Raw genomic sequence first — 22,032 nt, 5'->3', positions numbered from 1 at the left:
GGGTGACTCTGAGCTGAAAGCAGGGCTACTGGATTGCAGTGATTCTGCTCTTATTTGGATGGATTGCTACAGAAGCTGGTGCCAGGGGAATATTGTTTGGGCCCTATGGCTTCTCCAGCATGAGTCCTTGAGGAGGTCAATTCTGCCCCCCATGCTATTAAACCAGGAAGCCACTGAAAGGTGTCATCCAGACTTTGGGAGCACACTGTTATCAGGAAGCAAATGACACACAACTCCACTTTACATCTCCATCAGGTGATGCTGTGGATGTACTAAATCACTGCCTGGATGCAACAGAAGATTAGATGACAGTTCAGTTCAGAAAACACCAAAATGCTGTTTGTGGTTGGTGGTGCTGACAGATAGAGAGAGATCACCATCTGTCCTGTATGGGATTACACTTCCCTTTAAGGAGCAGGTTCATAGTTTGGGGATTCTTCATAGCTTGGGGATTCTCTTAGAGCCACCTCTGTCATCTGAGACTCAGTTGTCTTCAATGTTATGGAGTGCCTTCTGCCAGTTTCAACTAGTAGCCCATCTATGGCCCTATCTTACCTGTCCATGCTCTGGTAAGTTCCATGTTAGATTACTGCAAATGTGATCTACCTAGATCTGACCTTGAAGATGGTGCAGAAGCTACAACCTGGGCAAAATGTGGCAGCCAGACTGATAAGATCCAAGGTCCAAACATATAACACCAATTCTGACCCACTTGTGTTGACTGCTTGCCTGTTTCTAAGCCCAGTTCAAGGTGACAGTTTTAACCTAAAAATCCTTCCATGGCTTTGAACCACAATACCTAATGAAACATCTCTCCAGACATAAGCCCAAGCGAAGTGCAGAAGATAGCAACAAGGAAGAGTACCACCTCATGGTACCCCTGCCACGATTCTGGGGTGCTCTTCCCACTGAGGTCGGCCTAGAGCCAACACTGTCCTCTTTTTGACACTAGGGTAAGACTGTCCTCTACTTCAAGCCAATGATTGCATATAATGAGAGAGTTACATCAGTTGTTGCCATTAGGTCCAGCATCATATTTTGAATATTTTAGCTGTTTAAATTGTTTTAAATATTTTATCTTAGAGACTTTATATCATATTTTTATTATCCTATATTGTGATGTTTCGGTTTCATCATTTTTCTGTGAACCACTCAACAGAGCTCTAATTTCTGAAAAGAAAGGAATTATCATAAAAGGCATTGTGTGCCATTAAGCACCCAGAAAGGCACAACACATCACCTGATAAATACGGTGGTATGTTAGGTGTCTGAAAGATAAACACAGTGCCTGATAAATATGGCAAAAGAGTAACTCTCATAAATTCAGAGTGCCTGTATCTAAAAAGGCCTCTCTATGATAGTTATAACGTGCCAACTAGCTCTAAGTATTGATACAGAGGAATTCAAATATATCTAGCCAATACTTCTATTAGAGGTGCTGGCCTCCTGAAAGAATGACTGTTATTAGCAATGACTTCTGTTTACCCATCTAACCAGCTGTTCCTGCTACAGAGACTTCTCTCTTTGTCCCAGGATTCCAGAATTCACCTAAAAGCTCAAGCCTTCTACCCTGAGGAATCTTCAGCTAGATCTCTTAAGCAAGGCAAGGAGTGCCTGGGACCCTTATGGACTGAGAACAAAGGCACTGACACAAAACAGTATGCCTTGCCAGTTTTTCCTCTTTCTCTTGGTCTATCTGCTGTTTCAGGCTTGTCTCAGTTTGAATATGTGAATGCCATTCTTAATGCATGACCACTTGTAAACCAGGGACTCTCTCTGACTGTATGAAATCCTTTATTCTCATCAATTGTCCACACAAGCAGCAAGGTCTGGAGAAAGCTACAGTGCTCAGCAGTTCCTTGCCTTTCCCTGTGCTCTTGGCAAGGAGAGTGCCACCATTCATACCCTTGCAGGAACAACTCTTTGCCAAAGAAAATTCTTCTCCAGGCTCATTGTCTTTGGTGCAACTGATTTTATCTGGGTGTGGAGAATGCAAGAGCAAGTAAAAATCAACCAGTCCAAGGAACTGTGTCTGGCAAGGAACTGCAGCTGACCAAGGTGAGGGTGCAGCTGTGGTGGAAGGACTTTCCTCACAGGAAAGCATGAATGCTCCCAAGCTCTTACTACTTGTAGAGGCAGCGAGGAGGGAACCTGCTCTTTGTAGAGTTCCCAACAGGAAGAAGGTGTCAATACTGGTCATACATTAAAAGGCAAGCCACCCAGACAGCTCTGGTTATTGGCTAGTATTCATGTTTCAGTGAAGACAGAGTATTGTGTGTATATAGATATAGATAGATAGAAGACAGACACAGGTCTAAATGAAGCCCTAGGAATACTGCTTTATGCACAGAATGGGCTACCTGGCGTATGATCTACTTTTGAGCTAGCATGGCTTCCTCAGCTATTGCTGCTGCAACACACTTATGCTTGTTGTTGTTATTGTTCAACTTGCAGCAGTTTCTTCAAGAGTTTCAAATATATCCAGAAAACACTCTCACCATCAAGAATCTTTGTACAAGTCACCCTAGTGTTCACCACCAGCTTTGTAAACAGGATGATCCATCACTAGTCCAAATGCTCTACTCATAACAGCTATTTCTAAGCAGATTCAAGTTGCTCCAAAAGTCCTCATACAGGAATTGACAGCAAACTGCCAGTTCACTGATGTTCATTACAAGGTCCTTACCTTCTATAGAGTTTAGATTGCCCAAAACTCATTATCACCAGAGGTACTTGAAATGTGGTCAAAACAAGAATAACCTGGGGAGAGAGAAGAAAAATGGTTAGCTCTGACAGTGTGAGAGAAACACATCTGGAACACTGCACATTTAAAAGTACAAACCCAATAAGAGAAAGTTTATATTGCCATATTTGACTGCATAGTTAGTACAAACTTAGTTTTTACAGTTTTTTTAGCATACTAAACTAGGATACATTTCAACATAGAAACAGTCTAGAATACACTTAAAATCATTCAGTCCATAGTTATTCATAAAACAGACATATGCTGGAAAACACACAAGGTCACTTGAATATACCAAATTCACAGGAAATGTTTTTGGGTTTTTTTTTGCTCATTCCCAAAAATAGTTTGTCTAATTTTACAATTTTTCTTATACTTTGATTCCCTTTTGAAAAAACTGCTGAGTGCTACTTAGGTTTCTCTGTTAATAGCTAATCTCTCTGTCTAGAGCCAGTGAGATCTGCAAGCAAGTACGAAAGCTGTTACTGAATCCCAAACTGTGCTATACCTCCTTTGTGCATCATATGACTACAAAACAGAGTCTAGATTGCCATAGGATTTTTCAGAGTTCCAGCTCTGACCTTGGAAGCTTGCTGCAGAGCTAACATGACCAAGAACTGTGTCACTCTCTGGCTCCATTGTTGCAAGAGCAAGCTCTGAGGGGCAGTTCTAGGATCAGGGAGGAGAATGGGAAGGAGAAGAGACTGGCTCCACCCGCATGTAAAGTATCCTGGCAACAGCTCACACTCCTTCACATCCACTGTGAAACTGAACACTTAGATGGCTGGATTTTGCAGAAAGAGCGAAGAACAGAGGTGCACAGAACCCCCACACTCCTCCCACCATGCAGAGCATGACTATATTTGTCTAGGTTATAACAGTAAGGCTCAATTTTATCCTGCTATTTTCTCCTTACTTTTAGCCATTAGCTCTAATCAAAAAATGAAATTAAGCGGTCAGCAGACTTTTATCTAAATATACAGGGGGACACTTAAATAATTTTATGCTCAGAATTAAAGTTGGACTGGAGCCAGTACTGCATACTAGTGTAAGGGGACACTGAATCTTTAACATACCCATCTTTGAACTGAAGGACTGAAATGCTCAAGACCACCTTCCTTCCTTATTTTGGAATTAGTAAGTAAGATAGCAATTTGTAATTTGACAAGGCAACTGTATCAAAACAACCAGAGCAAATATGTAATCCAGCCATACATTTCAATCCAAATTCAATTCTGGATTGATTGTGCCTGCATCTCAGACAGTTATCAGAAAAAGACATGCTCTCTGATACTGCAACTATACTAATATTGCTTGGTCAGTAAACGTCTTGTGTTGAACTCTAGAAAACGCAAAATATTTTGTAATGGGGCTGGGCAACTGAAGAGGACACAGACAAAGTCTGGCCCAGGGAAAGCTGACAGTGGGCCTCAGAGGCTGGGTTTACTGACACTAGCACCCATTTAAATAAAAGGGTGAGGATGGCAGTAATAAAGCTTAACTTTCCAGTTGGCTTTGTGCCAGATGACTTGAAATAGGGTAAAGCATGAATGGGAGAAGAAATAGTCAGAATACCACCTGTTGTGGTTTGGCACCCATGCAACTGCTTCAGAGTGTGTATTGCGAGGGAAGTAATATTTGCATAAATGCACAACAACCACAGGTGTGATTCCATCTACTGTCAAAGTTAACCTCTACTAGAATCCAGCTAGCATGAAATGAACTAGAAAGTTATGCCAACACACCTGTTTTTGTCATTTGCACTGGAATTTCTTCTGCCACTTTAATGATGGCAATTCTAAGACTGTGTGTGTGTGTGTGTGTGTGTGTGTGTGTGTGTCTCTCTCTCTCTCTCTCTCTCTCTCTCTCTCTCTCTCTCTCTCTCACACACACACACACACACACACACACACACACACACACAAGCACTCACTTCTTCACTCTTGGGTGACATGTCTGCCGAGTTTTTAGCCCACAGGCTGATTTAATTCCAGTCAAGTTATTCAACTAAAGTTCAAAGTCAGTACAAGGTTGAAAAGACACACGTTTGTAGCTATGAAGTGTAAGTACATGAGAAAGAGAGAGATAGAATGCGACAGTGTGTGATTTTACAGAAAATCAGAAATTCAGTGGCCAGAGGTCATGCCTATTAAGATGATAAACACTTCAGCTAAATCACCGCTTAAAGGCAGGCAAACACATGCATGCTTTAATTGAAAATATACTATATGATACATGTTTTGAAGCAACCTTAATAGTTTAGCACCCTCTGCTTTGAAGAGGCCTATGTCTGCATATAACACTGACTTTTCAGTCATGTAATTTACACAAAACTGGTTTGCTTACTGGGACTGGAAAAGCAGCATTGCAGTCTTGATTTCGCCGCAGTGACCAAAACTATCTATACTGACTTTCTAACAACTCATCAGTGTGTCTGGAATGTGGCTCATTGGTGCTCTACTTTAAAAAAAAAGTCATGTCTGTTGCAGTTTGCACACCGAAATACATTTTTTCTAGTGAACCAGAAGAAGCATCTCTGTGCAGGATGTGAAGAAAGAGGATATTTCCACCTGCCCAACAAGGCCTCAGCACTTGGGCAATTTTCACCTCAAGTCTAGATGGGCAGCTAGATACTTCTTACTAAATCCAGAGTGAGTCGCCAAACTTATGCAACATCTACACAGTTTCCCATCTCCATCGTAGGCCATGAGGGGGATGGTAACAGCTAAAAGAAGAACTGACAGTCTTGTAGCACCTTCAACTGGAAAGAATTATTTCTCATGACAAACAGGCAGGAATAGCCCTGTTCTTCTTTGTGGGAAGATTAAAATGAAAGCTTTCGCTATTTAAAACATAAAGTCATGCTCTGGGGGGAATTATTATTTTACTAATAGAACTTTTGTTCCTTTGCAAAATCTGTTCAACTTGTTTATACTACTTACCCCAGTGCCATCCCCAATCCAGGAGAGGGATACAGAGCCACTGAGATCATTGAAGACACACTGTAAAAGCAATTACAAATATAATTCAGTCTTCTGATCTTGCACACAATTCCAAAAAGCAAACAATGATGTCATGTGGTCACAAATTCAATATCCCTCACAATCACATTGCTTCTTATGCATCCAATCTGAAAATTATAGCTCCTGAGTTTCACTGAGCACACCATACATCTCATGAAGGGTCTGTACTCTGTCAGGCCTAAATTTCAATCTCCATGCAGTTTTGTGCGAATGCCTCTCTCATAAAGGAAAAGAACAAACAAAGCTTTCCCAGATCCATTAATACAGAGATCCCAATCCTTTTGTACCTGTGGACACATTTTGGAATTTGGGAAACTGCTGTTTCTCTTGATTTCTAACCTATTCCCCTTCCCTCCACATCTTTACCTTATTGTTACTCTCAACATCTAGTTCCCAGCCTTGCTCTTTCTCTTCCTTTCTTTTGCATTCTTTGGTCAACAGCATGTTTAAGAACAGGAAGGAGAAACTGGTACCATAATGGTTACATTTTCTTACTTTAAAAAATAATTTGAAGGAAGCAGTCAGAAAAAGTTTTGCAGATGCCACTCTTCAGGTAGGCACCACCCCTACCATTAAGGAATTTGCCCTAATAATCACATGGGCATTCATTCACATTTCTGAATGTATGCTAACTCTTCCTAGAGTCCTCCAAAGCAATGGTTCTCAACCACCAGTCCAGGGATCAGTGTTGGTTTGCAGGAGATTTCCTGCTGGTCTGCGTGGATGGGGGTGGGCTGCATACCGCTCACTGCAGACCAGCACGGGGGCTGGCTGTGCTCCACCACCTCTTCCTCAGTTGGCATCATGTTTGCAGAAGGTGGGCCTGTGCTGCCAGCGGGGCCAGGGAGGGTAGAGATGGCTTGGTGGGAGGCAGCTGGGAGCCACACCACGCTGATTTCGGTATTTCATTCTTTTGTTGGCATTTTTTGTTGTCGATTTCTGGTTGTTTTGATTTTTTTTTTTTGCATTGTGTTTGGAAACTAATACACAGAATACTGTATTGCATGTATGGTAATTTTTGTTTCTGTCTCAGTGTTCCCTGAAGTGCTTTTCCTGTTTTCAACCAGTCCCCAGCTGTGGAAAGGTTGAAAACCTCTGCTCTCAACTGTCAAGAACATTTACTGTCTGCATCTCTGTCCCTCTGCCTTATACATACACATGCCCACACACATGCGCACACTGTCAGGAAACTGCAGAAGGGACAAGACATAATGGTACAGTAAATATCAGTGATTACAGAGTATTGATATGGCAAAGAGAAGAGCACATGAATCATGGCAGGGTTTGGGTGTGGGTATTGACATGCATGAAAAATAGTGGGGCCCTTTGTTGCAGGCTAAAAGACTGTCAGAAGAAAAGCCAAATGCTAACAATGTAACAAGCTTAACTGTGCAACTAAATGTAGCAGACCCTAGCAGAGTCTGATTCTTTCTGGGCAAGAGGGGGAGAGACACTGCAGGTTTGGTTTTATATCACAAAAGTACATATAAGCAACCTTTTCATATAAAGATGCCATGTGAGACTTGGAAACTCCAAAATATTTGTTAATACTACTATTTTGAAAACATGTTGGTTACTTTTTTCATCATAATGGTCCATATTCCTAGAAGCTAAACAAGCAGTATACCTCTTACTTCCAACTTCAAGTACAAGAAGTTTATTTACATTTCAGTGTACCCAATGTGAGTACTGTGATAAATCATCTTCCACTACCAGACACCTGAAAAGAATCCAACACCAAACCAAGGAGTCTAGACAGCTTCTTCTACGTGTTTATGATCATTAAAGCTTTAATAGTCCGCTTCAAGGACAAAATTCTTTTGGAACACCTGGCACTCACCAGCATCACAAGAATATCCAAATGAAGGGGGAAGGACATATATTAAACAGAAGTTCTAGAGTAATGTACCATTTTTTCATCTCAAACATGTATTATTGTTTGGCCTTATGTTGTGAAAGCACATTCATACTCAGGCCTGTTCCATAGGCAATCAAACTTACTCCAGGATAAGAAAATAATGACTTGAGTCTTCTCTCTTCTCCCCAGTGCTAATAAAAGCTTGCTTATAAAACACTTTTAGCACAAGTACTAAAGTAAACAGCATCCTTCTGGTGTGGCAATATGCAGATTTTAACGATGATTTTCTCCATGGTTTGTTTTTAAAGCCCAAAGCTTTAAAACTTGTCTAACAAAAAGAAGGCTGTGCAGAGATGCTGATTAACCTTTCTAGTCAAGTCTTTTAATTTGAAATCACAGCTTTTTTTCTGATGGGAGAAAATGGAAAGGTGTCTCGATTATTTTCAATTCCTCATCCCAAATTAGGTTGGAAAGGGTGATTTTGAGCTGCTAACAAGCCAAGTGCATCCTTCCGCCACTCAGACTAGCACCCTAGGTTTAAAAGCAACAACATAATACACAGGCGCAGTTTTCATTCCTTGAAGCCTATGTTACCATCACATGAGATTGCTTATAGTTCAAGGAACATAAACCAAGGGCGATGGTGCTCACCTAGCAATGTGTCCTGTTAGCACAGAAAGAAAAACAATTGCAAGTGCAAAACAAAGACATGAACAGATGGCCCCACCCTAGAACTTCAAAGGTCACTTCAAAATAAGCTTCCTTCTGGTTATACTGCTGCAAAAGCTGAAGTTCTTTGTTTATAGCTTAACAAATACCTGAAACAGTTCAGACATTGTTGTAAACTACCCAAAAATCCACAGTGGTCCACACATTTAAGCAACATTCTACTTAAATATGTAAGCTTTGGAGTTCTCCAGAATTCGTTAACAGGCTAGATCAGACCTGGGCATTGTACAGCTCGCGGGCCACATCCGGCCCGATGGCTGACCCTGACTGGCCCGCATGAGGTCACTGGCAAATTAAAAGTCAATGCAAATATATATCGTTGTAATACAGATGCAAGCAATACAACTGCACTGCTTTTATTTTGAAGGAGCTGCTAAACTGAATTAAATTTATTGCTTTTCATGTAATGTTAATGTTTTTGTGAATATTCATTAAATAGTGTTGTTCTGTGCTCCACATTTTCATTGTATCATTGTAATGTTTCATTTACTGTTTTTATAGAGATATATACTGAGCAGAGCTGTAAGTGCATTGGTCCGGCCCTTAACAGCTGTCAAAGTTTCTCATGTGGCTCCATAGGAAAATTAATTGCCCACCCCTGAGCTAGATGGTACACACAGCAGACCATGCTGAGGCATGTGAAAATCTGTTCAGGCGTCATGGCCCTGAATTCTGCAGTTTAGATAGACTGAGTCTCAACACAGACGGCAATCTGAACAAACATGGCATGGCAGGTGTTACAAGTATCACCTAGCCATGCACTTTGGAAAAGAGAGGCAGTCTTTTGGAAAAAGAATGGTTGATTTCCATTCTGAAAACAGAAAGGCTGCTTGTAACTCTGATCTATCTCTTACTGTGGGCAACCATACAGGTTCCTGATGTACAGGAACTGTACTGTACAGAAGGGCAAAGAAATATGGCAGACCTTATAATAGCAAAGCCTGAAATTAATTTTACATGGGACACTTAGTTGAAAAAAAGGCAGTTGAGGCCAAACTGATAGTATTATGTAGTGATTGGAAGAGATGGAGCCCCCAATTTAAACCTCTCCTTAGGTGGTCAAAAGTCTTCTTACACTGTGGTAGATTGTAGAACAGCTAAAACAGTATTTTCCAAAGCACAAAGATAATCATACTGATCCAAGAAGGAAAAGAAATCCAAACACCAGAGCAAGAGAATGCCTTCATAAGAACCAACCAAAATTCCACAAAATATGCAAAGTTTCCAAGCTTTTGCCTCTCCTTCTAAACAAACCTTACACCAGAATAAAAGTTATCCCAGAGCATATAGGCTCCACTATATGCTAGGCTTCCTTGATCCCTAATGAAATTACTTTAACCTCAAGATACAGGAAAGGGTTACCAAGAAGAAATGTAACCTGTAAAATAGTTCACACAAATATTGATTCAAGAATGATTTAAGAACAAGGAAGTAAAGAAGCTATTAAAGCATGACTGAGTAAGAAATGAATTATTAGATACTAGGTGGTTAAATTACCCTTCTTGGCTATGGCAACATAGCTGTAATTAGTAACCAGTCTGAAGAAGGGAGAGGTTGCTAAGAACTATTTGTGTACAGACTGCTCCTTCAATAAAGGCATCGAAGTGACAGTGCCAATGCCAATGCTCTTCTTGGATTCTTCAAAACTATATCTGTTTCAAAGATACATTTAGCTTTGCTGAGAAATGTCAAGCTACTGACAAGAGTTAAATTAAGAAGCAGCAGCACGAACAAGCTGGTGAGGGAAATGATGCAAAATAGACAGAAGAATGAAGACCAAATGAATGGGTATTAATTGTGAATTAATTGTGAATCAAAGCACTTCCAGAAGAGACATTAATCCAGTGCATCTCTCCACCAGCAACTTTATCACCATATTACTCCACAATATTTTCACACTCAAGTCCCACCATGCTTATATTTCAAAGAATGAGATACTTGTTCTGCTATTATAGTACAAACCACTAAAATACAGTTTCTGAAGAAGTAAGAATTGAATATCTATTGGCATATTCAAGTTACATACTTGGAAATTCACACGCATTTGTAATTCAAGGCAACTGAAATCTTCATCATTATTTAAAACATTTCCATACTGCATTTCCATTCAAAAATTTCAAGATGGTTCCCAGTAACTAATAAACTAGGTGCCACAAGATTTCTTGTGTTCTTGCTCTGACTGATCCTGTCAGAGCAAAAGCAGACACAATTCTGGGAAATTACCAACTTAAGTGACACATATCAAAATGTTCTAATAAATAAATAAATAAATAAATAAATAAATCTCTAGCCCACTATAAATGGGGAAAATGGATAGTAAATATGTGGTAAATATTTTAATCTGCTGTACATGGCTACTGCAGCTTTACAATGTCTAAACTTTTGAGTAGGAGGAATAAGAAATTTTGCAGAGCAGTAGTTTTAATGTTTCATATAAAGAATATATAGATCAACACCTCTGAATTTGTGACATTACATCTATCCATACCTCATGAAGTAAAAGAAACCACTCTCCAAATGGTACAGATACATCTTTCTAACCACATGCACACAGTACCCATATGCAAACCTTTAATGCATGTTAGTTTCAGTCAGTTTGTGCTTGGTAGGGATGTGGCTAGGAATGTCTTGTCCTGTACCAACCCTAAGAACTTAATTACTACAAACTGTTGGAATGCATGTTCGGCCAAGTGATCAGAACTGCAATTTTTTTTAATAGCGCCACACACCCACATGAGTCTACAGGGAGGCACCTTCCCCAGAAGGCACCTTTGCCCAGGGCCTGTCATCTCTGCCGCTCACACTCATCCCCAAATATTACAACTTGAAGAAATTTCTTCATGGAATAATGTTTTCAATTCCATATCTGATCTCATTTTTTGTTATAAACCTTCAATAGAGAGAATTTTGGTGTTCAAAGATGCACTTAGGTACATGTCAAACTTTTTAAATGGTATTTTATTATATTATGAAAAGATTTCTCTGGATGTACAGGGGAAAAAAAACTATGGTACAAACTCTCAAGAGGTCAAGCATCAAACTGCTACTGCATAGCTAACCATAACTTTGGAGGAAGCCAATTTGCAGGCCTCAAGATGGAAAAATATTATTATACCAGAAGTCTGCCACTCCCGGTCAAAAGTCAACAAGGTAATAAGGAATAATTATGTACTGAGTGCATCTCACTCTCCAACTGAACCCAGTATGCCAGCCTTTTCAGCAATACATTCTGGGAAGAATGGGAAAGTGGGACAGAAGGTGGACACTGCTTCTGTAGTTGCTTGCAGTGCCTTCCAGCAGCAGCACCCAACCCAGTATGCTCTCTACCAGCCCCTCTCTTAGTAAAGGCCAAAGAATATTACCACAACCATTTTGACTAGTAGAACCCTGGATACAAACACTCCATTCCCAGCCGCTCAGCACATTCACAGAAGGTCATCCTCATTTGAACCTTGCATAAATCATAACTAGCCGATTGTACCTGGGTAAACCACCCCTGGGTCACCCATTTATACATCTAAATCCAGACTCCCTACCTACTTTACATTTAGCAACAATAACAAAACATCTATATGGATGTTCAGCACCCAGCAAGGCCAGCTCCATAAAAAGAACCCTCACATGGTGATTGATTCATTTTAGGGAATCTATTTGAGACCAAGAAAAGCCTACCTTACTAGATAAGCATATACAGTGGTACCTCGGCTCATGAACTTAATCTGTTCCATGACTCTGGTCGCTACCCGAATTAGTTGCAAGCCAAGTCAAATTCCCCCACAAGGTTCAATGTAAATAAGGTTAATCCATTCTGTAAATATTTTTTTTTAATTACAAAAATTTGAAACAAAGTAACAAAGAACAACAAAGTACAGTAGAGAACACTAACCTAGGTGGGGGAGAGGTTATTGTTTGAAGGGAGAGTCCAAACCATAATCGTGCAATAGCGATCATGCTGGGGGGAGGGAGAGATGGCCACGATCACGGGCACGCTCAGGGGGAGACGGGTGAGATCACGGGTGCGCTCATGCAGGGAAAACGGGCATGATCGCAGCCATTTCCCCCCCTCCGGGCGCAATTGTGGCCATCTTCCCCCAAGCACGACCACAATCATGCCCATCTTCCCTGCATGAGCGCGACCGCAGCCATCTCCCCATCCCACCCTGAGCACGATCATGCAGGAAAGACGGGTGCAATCACGATCGTCACCCAATGCGGAGATTGAGACCTGAGTCAAAATTTTTCTGAAATTTCTGTTTGCGAACCGATTTGATTGTGAACTGAGGTGTTCGTGAGCCAGGTACCACTGGATATTGAATTTCCTTGTGTTATCTGCTATACACAAGGGCCTTTCTAATATTTCCCTGCTCTGGTCAGGCCCCTCTAGGTAAGTTTGTGTGTTCTATTTCATCTGACTTTCGTTACTGACATTTTAAATGTAAATACTAATAAGCCTAGATAGTTGGTGAAGATATGATAACTCACTGCTGGTGCATGCTGCCTTTAAATGGCCAGTTCAACTTTAACTGGCCCTAATCCAAAAAGTGAGAACATACGAACTTGTCACCACCAACAAAGCTTTAAGTTTCCAGAAGTAGGACAAATTCCTATCACCCTAATCCAAATTTGTAAATCTGTGTTGGATTTTACGTAGTAGTTCCTTAGCAGACAAGTGGCCTGTTCAAGAATCTGATAAAAACGAAATCCATGCATTCAGTGCCAATTCAGACACTCTGAAATGACATGAATAAAAAAAGTTTCAAAGTCACAAGTTGTAAGGCTTGCTTGGTACTTATAGCCAGGTCAAGCTAATGAAGGAAAACGTCTGTCTAAGCAATCCTTCAGCTTGCTCTAACACACCATTCTGTTCCTTTTCAATTATAAAACACCTATTGGAGTAGAAAAATCCAGACATTTTCATTAATTCAAATTAATTCATTAATTTGTTGGATCTGTATACCACCTAGCTGGCAAATACAGTCAGGGTGGTTTACAATAATTAAACAATATCCTAACAAAAATTCAATAAAAGTACCAGTACATAGTGTTAAATGTTAAAAATGTTAAAAACATTAGACCAGCAAAAAGTAACAGAATTAAAGGTTAAATGCATGCTCCTGCTTGCAGAAGGTCTTAAATGATGGCCAAATGTACATAATCAAACATTAGGAAAATCTTCCTGAGAAGGGCAGTCTACAGATTAGGTGGAAAGGTGCTCTACAGAGAAAACGCTTTCTGTACATGTCAACCATCACAGTATTGTGGGCAGTGAATCCCAGGGAAGAGCCTCTGAAAATTTTAGCAACTGGGCAGGAACATACGGGAGAAGTTGCTCCTTCAGGCAGATTCACCCTACTCGTTTAACACCAACACTTTGAACTGGTCCAAGAAACTGACCGGCAACCAATCCTGTTGAAGCAGCATTGGGGTAATATATTCAAAAGGGCTCAGTTAACCCAGTACCCATCTAGTTTTCTAATGCCACCATCTTTTGTTACTATGAAAATCAACCAGACATGTCATTTTGGCAACTTACAGTTTGTTAAAAGCATCTATGCCAGCCTTCCCTTCCTTGTTTTAGATGACAGTTCATAATCCCTGGCTTTTGACCATGCTAGTTGGTGGGGGTTGTAATTCAAATCATTTGGATGGCACCAGGTTTGGGAAAGGCTGACATAAAATTTTTTGCAAGGCTTTCAGAGCAAAATGCTCATATGAACATGGCATGTCAACTGCATGTGGGCTATTTAGAATGGCTAAATGGCTGCCTGGAGAAAAAGCAAAACCCCTGTGAAATCTTGTTAGTGCTACCACCTCCCTCCCTCATCCTTTCTCAGTGCCTTCTGCCCCATGCTCTTAAAAATACACAAGAAAGGACACCATAAATCTTAACTCAAAATAACAAAACTAGTATATAATTACAATAAAATGCTGCCATACTAAAGATGTCAAATACTAAAGATGTCAAATGAGATACTGAACTAAATTGCATATTGCAGGTGCTGAGCTATGCAAATACTGCATCCAGCTTAACTACAATTAACAATGTGAAGGATTATTAATTCAAGAACAATTAGGATGCCCAAATACTCGTATTAGAAGAATGGCTGAAGAATTCAGGTCTACAACAAAACAGACATTCAACTACTGCCCTTGTTTACTCAGATTCCTCACATACATTGCTGATAAATCTTTTAACATTCAGTGTTAAACACAGCACTTCATTTTGCCAATCACCACAAAATTCACAAAGAAAGGTCATTAGCAGTTCAGCATCACAACTTTTCAGGAAAAGTACACCAAGGCAGTAAGATCATAGTCTTTCTAGGCACTGAAATTTTATATATAGAGACAGTGCTGTTATCCCTGAACTACACAGGCATGACTGCCCCAGCAAACATTTCTCTGGCTGCAAGGAAAGGAAGGCAAAAATTATAACAAGAAGGATAACATGTATTTGCTGAGATACCATGTAGTTCTGCTGTTTCTTCCTTAACAATGTGGCAAAAACGGTACTGTATATATCTATTCAAAGGCTAAACAACTGAGTTTTAAAGCTCCCAAGAATTTGCTCAAAACCAGAAAAAAACTGGTCTGACCATTTTACAATGCCAGAATCTAAGGATAATGTCCATCTTACTAAAGATGAAACTATCATACCTTATGACAACATTAAGGTTAAGGTTAGGTAGGTATAAAACAAAATCAGAGGCAGAGCATGTAGCTCTGAAGCAATGAGGCCTTAGTAACTAGCACCCTAGATCCATTTCTCTAGTGCTAGACTTCTTGTTTCATTGCGCAAACAGCTGGCATAGATAAGCAAGAGGACAATCAGTAATCTGGAAGTAGGAGTAAGTAGGAAGGTGGCCATGTTTGCAAATGACACATTATTTAAGGCTATTAAATAATTATTTAACATGGATAAAACATACAAAGATTGTGTAGAGCTTCAACAATGCATTTCCAAACTGGAAGAAGGGGCACTAAAGTGGAAAATGCAATTCAATGTCAAGAAGCATAAAGTTATGCACTTTGTGGCACAAGAATCCCAACTTCATGGATACTGACTGGATCTGAGCTGGTGGTAACTGATCAAGAAAGACCTTTGCACTACTATGGATAACTCGATGAAAATGTCATAGCATCTGCTGCTGCTGCTACAAAAGATGAAACTGTGAATAAAACTGCTAATATCATACTGTCCTTATACAAAGTAAAGCCACAATTGAAACACTGTCTACGATTCTAGTCACTGCAAGTCAAAGAGTTAGAAAGGGACAACCAAGATGCTCAAGTGGATGGAATAATTTACTTATGATGAAAGGTTAGAATGTCTGGAATTGTGTTGTTTTGAAAAAGGGCAAGTATGGGAACATATAATAGAAATATTCACTATTGACTAGTTTCCTGGGGCAGGGAATGCACAAACAGCTTGCCCCAGCATTTGGTAGAATGTGGTGCAGTCCCTTTAACAAATTCAGCCTAGCACAAAGTGAGTCAAGAGGCAGAGAACTTATAGAATACCATGGCTAACTTGACTAACACAATAGCAAAAGCAATGGAAAGATATTCAGATGGGAGAAATAGCTCTCCCACAGGATTTTGTCAAGACTGCCACTTTCCTTTATCGAAGTTGAATGCTTTATATGTTCCCACACAGCACCCACGTTATGTTGGCAGAATACTGGCTTGTAAGGCATTTGCAAATATAACAGTCACAACAGAGTGACATTAAGAACAGGGATTTCTGATTATATTTCAAGAGGAATGTCATACTGAAAAATAAAATAAGTTGCTTGAAATTAAGAATTTGACAGGACTTTAAGCTTACTGATACAAGTGGCAGGAATGGTCATTGTAGATTTTACTAATGTTCTTGTAGCAGATAATAGCATCATATGGCTTTCTTTAAATGTGATAACCAGTATGTCTCTTGTTTACTTACAGAAAGCAAATTCAGAATATTAAAAAATAAGAGCTACTGAGCAAGACTTCACATGATTTGGAAGGCCCACACTCTGGTGCAGGCCCCCGAACAGCAATCACACTGGAATCTCTCCCCAACTTAGAAGCCGTAAATGAGATGGGATAGCTAGAATGCATCTGCAAGAAGCAACATTTCCTAAAATATGGAGAGTACACTAGCTAATAGATCCAAACAGGGCTCAGAGGGCTGCATGAGACTAGATCAGTGTTGATTTTCATTCATTTTAAATGTGCTACTGCCAGCTCCCTAGTCTCCAAAAGACATTGTCCATTCTATCAGAGATAGTAGTTACAAACAAGCCACCACAGGCAGACAACTACACATTTTTCCATGTGCTGAAACACCACATTCCTATGAGATTTTTAATTGAGAAATACAGATGCTTTACAATACAGAAAGGAATACAGTCTTGTGGGTTAGAGGCAAAGAAATGGGAACTTTGTATGCAGCTTCTTTGCTCCCCAGCAATAGATGGATTTGATCTTGTGACTTACTTCACTGGAGCCTCAAAGATTCTCAAAAAATTGTTTCAATTAAAAGTTTCAATAAATTCAATTTTAGGGTTTAAGAAAAAAAAACTAATTTCCAACTTGCAATCTACTGCCAAAGATACAACATATTAAATTAGTATTAGCCATCCAACCCATTCTTGCTCCTAATATTGGGAAGGCTACAATGGGAAATGGAAGTTTCACTGGGTATGGGAGGAGTGACACCATAGGTCAGGATTACTGCACTTCACATAGTTTTAAAATTTCCTATCTTGAAATCTAACTTAACCAGGAGGATTCATATCAACATACAGCTGCTTGATTTAAAGAAGTTAGCAAATCAATCTTAGAGCTTTCTTATACCTTGAACAACACACACAGACTTCCTATGGTCCTTCAAATGTTTCTGCCTGCAATCTTCTTTTGCTATGTAGGCTAAAACTAATGAAAGCTTTAGACCAAAACATCTGTCTGGCTAAGGTAGCTTATTCCTGTTGTATCATGGGCTCAGGCAACAAATAGTTTGCTCATTGTAGGAAAAAAAGCATTTTTGAATGCAAATCCATTTAGTGCCCACCCTGCAAACCAAATTCAGGTTTTTATGTGCCTTGGCCAATAAAAAATATGAAACTGAAACATCACTTGTTTTGAACACTTGATACATCAAATAGGCTAACAAATTACATAAGTATATAATGAGAATGCATGCTATATTACAGAAAAAATATATTCCTTCTTAGGAGATTCTGATGCTTAGGAATTGTTACAGCACACAGAAAAGTGAATAATTACAACAAAATGTCTATCAAGTATACTTATAGAAGGACAGGTATATAATAAAAAAGCAACAGATTCTTATGTAATAGATGAAAGGAACAAATACAGGGTGGAATGACAAAATAAAAAACATTGAATTGTAAGCAGTACAAAAACAAAGATCAGCTGATGTTGGGTACTCCTCTCCTGACATTTACTAAGGGTTGATATTTCTTTTTCCTACATGCCATGAGCAGAATTATCAGATGTTGTTAGCTGCATAAAAAGAAGATGGAAAAAGCAAAGCATTAAGCTGCTTGGGCAGGGGAGAGAAAAGCATAGCAAGTATTGTAAACAGGAAATGATCTGGACAGATTAGATTTTTAGGTTTACTAAATCTAGCAGCACCGTCTTAAGCCTTTATTTCATTATATCATTATAATAAATATTTCTCCTCTCTTGGTTTATTGTTTCTACCCACAGCTTTAGCTCATGCAATATTATTCAGCACTATCAGCTGAATCCAGAATTAGTGATACCTCAAGCTGCTATCCAGAGAAGTGGTAATTGCTCCAAGGAAAGGAAATGTGGCCTCTGAGCCACAGTTTTTCCTCTTGAGAGCAATAAATGCCAGTTGAAGATCTCAGCTATACAAGAATAAATGTGCAGCATCATTATAACAGAGCACAAAAACACCAAAGTATAAAGATTTTCCCATAGCAGAATACTACAGTAAAAGTTCTACTTCTCTGATCATTAAACTCTCCTTGTTCTCGCCTTCTCTCCTTGATAGGATCTTTCTGAAACACAGAGGTGCAAGTATCTTGGGGAATTACAATTCAACATGAATATCAGTTTAGAAGCAACTGACTTAGTGAAAAGAGACAAGAAAAGAGAAGTAAACAAACAAGCATGTAGTGATTTAAAACTTGCTTCTCTTTAAGTATTAACACTGGTACAGATTGATGAGAGCAGAGAGAGATTTGGTATGTAGCATCCTGGACCAAGATAGATATAATTAATTATTCCACTCTGTTCTGTACTCATCAGCCTTCATCTGGAGTCCAGTGTCTAGTTCTAGGTAACACGCTTTAAGAAAGGAACAGACAAATTAAATGGGTTCATACAAGAGCAACAAAGATGGTCAGTAGTACAGAAAACAAGTCCTACAAGGTGTAAGGAACTAGATATGCTTAGCCTAGAAAAGAGAGAACACAAGACAGAAGGGTAGCCTAACACTTATCAAATATCTAAAGGGCTGTCACACAGAAGAGACATTTTCTTGGCAGAAAAATGGGGGAAGCTTACACATCCAAAAAAAAAAAAAAAAATAGAGCAAAAACGTGATAGCTGCTACCCCAAAGGACAGAACTTAATCTAATGGGTTTAGATTAAAGGAAGGTTAAAAACAGATTAAAAACAGAACCAATTATGGGGGAAGGAGGTTCTCCTACAATGGAGATTCAGGCAGAGACTGGGCAGCCATCTGTTGGAGATGCTCTGTTTCTGGATTCCCAGCAGCAAGCTGAGGAGTGAATTACATGGCCTACAAAACTCCTGTTTATTTTATGATTCTATGAAATGGTAGAAGGTGCCATGAATCCCCTGGTAGCAATCTGTTCCTCCCTGTAAATATGATTAATACATTAAGAAAAGTTACCTACTACCACAGTCTGAGAATCATGTTAAAATAGCCTTCTGCAACCAGAAATAATGGGTGTGTTAAGGCGTTCAATTTATTGGCCCAAAAGCACTTTATGGGGCTTAGAAATAAGGCAAGGTAAATCTACTTTTTCACTATTCACCACAACTTTTTCAGTATTTTTATAAGATGAGGTATTGCACAAAATACAGAATCAACACAATTTCCATTCAGAAAGGTTACAACCAAACAGCACATTTCAAGAACCAGATTGGTGAGGGTGTTCAAAGATAGGCTGGACATGCACATGGTGGGCATGTCATGAGTGGAGCCGGCTGGTGCCAGAGGTCAGACTAGATGGCCCGGGAGACCCCTTCCGACTAGCTCTGTTTCTATGTTTCTAGATGTAGTTCTTTAGCCGATCCAATTCTATTCACCAGGAAGTTCAGTTTTACTTATTTACAAGGCTGATGTGGTTGATTACAGTACCTGTGCAGTGACTGTGGACACTTTGAATATGTAAGCATATTTCTTGCTGACTAAGATTAACACATTTTGATTTCTTTTGCCTTATTGTAACATTGCTTCTTTGATCATCTCTGAATGATATTGGTTTAAATCCTAGCATTTTGCTATTAATGCATTTGCTATTGACATACTAATAGCTTGGATTAGTGAAGGGGTTTTTGGCAAAATGTGAATATTATAGTGATAATAGTTAATGAAAAAAAGATGCATCCAGATCTTTAGAGAAACTTTAGATGCTAATGTGAGTATAATATTATGAAACAGATTTTATGTCTATGGTTGTTTAGGCAGTTTAGATTTATCTATTAATTAGTATAATTTGGAAAAGTGGCATACAAATAAAGCATTTAGATGATGATATAAAATGGTAACTGCTTTTTCAGGACACTATTTCATCATGACATCATGGACAACAGTGCCTAACTAAAAACATTTAGATGCCATACAGTTCGTTTGACCAAAGTAAGATAAAGAGGGCAGGATTATATTGGATGGGTATAGTAATTTGCCCAAAATGTTTATGAAAAGCCTTATGAAGCATGCACACTCTGAAAATTTCCAACTCTTTGCACTCATATACACTGAATAAACCAGATTCCCTTTTAAGGTACACAAGAGAAAACACATTTTTAGAACCTAGCAGAAGGAAACACAGTATACTGGGCAGAAGGTTGTTTGAGGAAAGAACTGGCAGGTGGAGAAAAGGTTAAGCAGAGTGTTTCTTTTCTTCTTAAAAAAAATCTGTCCGAGTTCTGTTACATACATCTGCATGTAATGTGTAGCTTTGTTATTTCCAAGTGTACTTTACATAACAAAGATAAGACACAGCTCCTGCCCTGAGGCTTACAATGTAAGACAGACAAAAACACACATGGCAAGGCAAATGGAGAGAAAAGGTAGCTGACAACTGAGATGTTGAAGTGTACATCCAATTTGTCTGACAGAAAATATACCAAAGAGGAGAAGCCAGATGGATGCCAAGAAGGAAAAAGAAAGTTCTAACAATATGGAGCAGCAAGAAAAAATGGCACAGAAGAATTTGGTTAACAGATATCAACAGCACCAGGGAAGTAAAGAGAACATCGAACGGTTAAAATGGCAAACATAGTTAACAGAAACATAAAATAAAATAAAGGATAAAGGAGAGATCCAATGAAAGAGTAACAACGTTACGATCATATCATCAAACAGATCAAATAAGGGGAACTTAAAGAACTCAAGGCAAAAGAGGTTTGAAAGAAAAGGCAAAAAGACCCAAGGAGATGACTGTTGCAACTGTCAAGCTGAGAGATAACCCATGTGTAAATAGGAGTGTTGGTTGCATCATGACAGCAAAGATGATGCATTCCATAAATGACAAAAATGAAAGCCACAAGGTTTAGTAAGTGAATAAGTACTTGGGAAAGAAATGAAGAGTCAAATGTAACACTTAGGCCACAAGCTTGAGAGGTATAAAAAATAATTTACCAATCCTAGCAGAAAAGAAGCCGAAGGAGAAAAATGAAAGGGTGGACAGGCAAAATTCAGTTTTAACACAGTTTAATCTAAAAATTGTAAAGTTATTCAGAAAGAAATAATAAAATATGAGGCATAGATAAGGAAGGAGTAAGAAAAAGGTAGAGTTTTCTTAATTAACAGGCTGCAACATTTTCCTGAACATTTCAAATATTCTTGTGTTAAGTACTGATGGGTTAAAATGAGGGAAAAGTAGATCTGAATCAATACCAACCAGCCCATCCAATAAATTCTCCTTATGAGCAATTGCCTGGCAGAGGTCAGAGCTAGAGTACAGTAATACTCATTTGGGATACAACATGACAAGAAAATATTCTTAGTATTCTATCTAAAAGTTATAGGCTCCAATCAGAAGAAGGTTACAAACTTTTTCCTCACACTTAGGAAGAGAGCAACAAAGCCCTATTCTTGGTTCACTGCTTCATTCTACACCAGGTTTGCTCTTATCAGGAGCAATTTACACAACTGACTGCCATGCTGATGTGCTGAATGGGGGGGGGGGGGTTCACTTATCATGTAGTGAAGCAGCTGGGTGACAAATTCAGCATAAACTCAATTCAAAGCTACCATGTTAATCTGAAATTCACTTTCAGCAGCTGTGCACAGGAAATGTTAGACAAATTGTATGCCAAGTGGAGTCCAATGAACTTCCCCCCCCTCAGAGTACACCAACACGGGTGGTCACTAAATGCTGATTATTAAGTAAAACTAGTTTTTCTAGATGACTGATGTTTTTAGTATTAGTTTAAAATTTTTAATAAAA

General features: G+C 39.2%; 1 protein-coding gene across 2 annotated transcripts in view; it reads right to left on the bottom strand.

The window, feature by feature from the left end:
* Positions 1–22,032, bottom strand: part of SORT1 (sortilin 1) — a 51,495-nt gene that overhangs the window by 28,128 nt on the left and 1,335 nt on the right. For both annotated transcript variants that reach the window (XM_044443473.1, XM_044443481.1), the window contains exons 2-3: positions 5,686–5,745; positions 2,687–2,760 (exon numbers count right to left, since the gene is read on the bottom strand). In XM_044443473.1, the coding sequence (XP_044299408.1) occupies positions 2,687–2,718 (32 nt within the window). In that variant the 5' untranslated portion in view covers positions 2,719–2,760; positions 5,686–5,745. The remainder of the gene's footprint in view (positions 1–2,686; positions 2,761–5,685; positions 5,746–22,032) is intronic.

The sequence above is a fragment of the Varanus komodoensis genome, unplaced genomic scaffold (assembly GCF_004798865.1).
Source record: "Varanus komodoensis strain SLA01 unplaced genomic scaffold, ASM479886v1 scaffold1, whole genome shotgun sequence".
NCBI classification, from domain to species: domain Eukaryota; kingdom Metazoa; phylum Chordata; class Lepidosauria; order Squamata; family Varanidae; genus Varanus; species Varanus komodoensis.
This window is presented reverse-complemented; position numbering and strand designations above follow the sequence as displayed.